Raw genomic sequence first — 2,514 nt, 5'->3', positions numbered from 1 at the left:
ATAGTAAATAAAAGAACATTAACGTTCGATACTGAGATAACAGACGCTAAAAAGAAAAGAATAATCAACCTGGGCGATGGTGTGGGACTGGGTGACGCTGTCACTCTGTCATAACTACGTACCCTTACACCTATCAAGAGTATTACAGATTCTACCGTTACATTCAATAATTTCAGACTCTGCATGATTGGATGGCCAGTCGAGCCTACGGACGCTACGACTAAACGATATGTAGATAGGGCACTTTCACTTCTACCTAAGGTGAAAAGCGGCTACTGGAGTTTTGGACATAAGCGTCTGAGCGAGATTGAAGAGCCTCTATACGAGGGTGAAGCTGTTAATCTCAAATACTTTCTAGAACACGCCATGAACAGAGCGGGGCCAAGTTGGAACGCGGGAGCCTGTAAAGTCACTAATCTAGGAGATCCTACCGAAATGAGTGAAGCGGTGTCCGTTAATTACCTGGTGAGAGTACTGAGTGAGGTTGTTTACGAGATGTACAAAGCACTGGCCCCACCACTAGACGCTATAAACGTGACCGACAAAAGCGAGTGGATCAGGTTCAACATTGTTGACCCTTACTTTAGGGACCCAGTGAGCAGGGTGAGATCGAGACCGTGATGGTTTTATTTATATGTGAGTTGCTGACATTTTTACCGTCAGTTTACTTTAGAACCTGGCGAGATGCGGTTACTTGTAATTGTACTGGTCCACCTGGCAGCAGTAAACATGACCCTGACCTATTTAGAGAAATACGGCTATCTCAACAGCAATGGAACATCACTGACTAACAATATTAAGGACGCCGTTACGAGGTTCCAGGAGGTCTTTGGACTACAGGTGACCGGATCTGAAAACGAAGAGAGGCTGAGGCTGATGGACATACCCAGGTGCAGTAAGTCGGACGAAGGCATAGCCCCGTTTTCCGTGAACCCACAAGTTAAATGGAACTCAACTCAGATCACGTGGAACATGATTGGCTCTGGCATCCAGTATGCTAACATCGTTGAAAGAGCGTTTTCTTTGTACTCCAAACACTCTGCCCTCGAATTCCGTAGGAGTTACAGTAATCCCACTATAATGGTAGTAATTTTCCCTAGGAAACACAAGGCATACTACCTTAAAAGCACTGGCACATACGATTTTGGCGGTCCAGGCAGCGTTCTCGGCCACGCCTTTCTCCCTCGATCATGGCTGAACCAATCAGATATACACCTTGATTTCGAAGAGGACTGGGACTTTACAATGAATATACCCGCACCAGAGAAGACTTCTTTGTTTTTAGTGATGGTCCATGAAATAGGCCACACTCTCGGTCTTCAGCATTAGTCTGTGTTACGATCCGTAATGTTTCCTTCCTATTAACCACCATCAGGTATCAACAACTTGTACGAATTTGATTTGGACAGAGACGATCAGCTTGCAATTCAGGTTTTGTACGGGCCGCCGGTCCCCTCCTCCTCTACCACCTCAACCTCCACGTCCACAACATCATCCACTACAACATCCACTACGACGACAACATCGACTACCACTATTCCAATAGAGGTCACGCCTACACCTACAGATTTGGACATTTGTAATTTAAGACACAAACTCAACACGTTCTTAGTAGTGAGAAATAGACTGTACGCGTTTTACGGTAAATACGTTTGGATACTCAGCCTGAACGAAGCCCATAGAACGCGTGAGGAGTTTACCAATCCTCTGATAATTACGGAGTGGTTGACTTTCTTACAGTCAGACTTTACTAACGTTTCAGCCGTGTACAAGAGACCGAACGGAGATGTAGTCATGATTGTGCACAGAACTTTATACGTTATAGATTACCCGTCACTTAGATTGCCAATCAAAGACCCATTAGCAGAATCGTACATACCAGAGTTAGGAAGGTCAATGCAGCGTTAAACAGTAATATGGGTAAAACCTACGTCTTCGTCAATAACAAGTTTGTTGTGGAGCTGAACGACTGCACACTCACAGGCACCATGTTGGGTATGACCTCAAGCGTATTCTCTGGTGTTCCGGGGTACATAAAGGGAGGTTTCAGATATAAAAACGGTCGTATTTACTTTATAACAGACAGTTACGTGCTGGAGTTTGACGAGTTTACCGGTACTGTCACGAAATCCGAGGCGGACATCTTCGACGTACTGCAGATTACTTGTGTGCGTGAATCACAACTCAATCAGTTGTATAAAGTGATACGGTATATAAATGGCGAATCACAAGCGTAATTCAAACAGAGTGAAACGAGCTGTCAAGCGGGGTAGAGGTATAGTGACCAGCGTACTGAAAGACGCACTGCCTGCTGTAGGCACCGTAATAAACCGTGCTGTGGAAGCGTTACCTGATGAACCTTCCCGGCGGCTATCAGTACTGCGAGCCCGGAACCTTTTTTGAACGGAGGTTGGCTAGAGGTGATAGGGGTATCAACCCTCTTGATCGTGCCTGAAGGTCCACGATATAGCGTACTCTAAATATATGGATTTAGAACACCGGCGAGAGGCCGAC

At 45.5% G+C, this 2,514-nt stretch overlaps 1 protein-coding gene across 1 annotated transcript; it reads left to right on the top strand.

Annotated features, from left to right (window-relative positions):
- The first annotated feature begins 684 nt into the window (after positions 1-684).
- Positions 685-1,329, top strand: LOC124353260 (neutrophil collagenase-like). The gene has a single exon (XM_046803192.1). The coding sequence runs from the start codon at positions 685-687 to the stop codon at positions 1,327-1,329; it is 645 nt and encodes a 214-aa protein (XP_046659148.1).
- Positions 1,330-2,514: the final 1,185 nt, after the last annotated feature.

This window comes from Homalodisca vitripennis, chromosome 1, assembly GCF_021130785.1.
Source record: "Homalodisca vitripennis isolate AUS2020 chromosome 1, UT_GWSS_2.1, whole genome shotgun sequence".
Lineage (NCBI taxonomy): Eukaryota > Metazoa > Arthropoda > Insecta > Hemiptera > Cicadellidae > Homalodisca > Homalodisca vitripennis.
The sequence above is the reverse complement of the archived record's forward strand: the minus strand, read 5'-3'. Positions and strand labels throughout refer to the sequence as shown.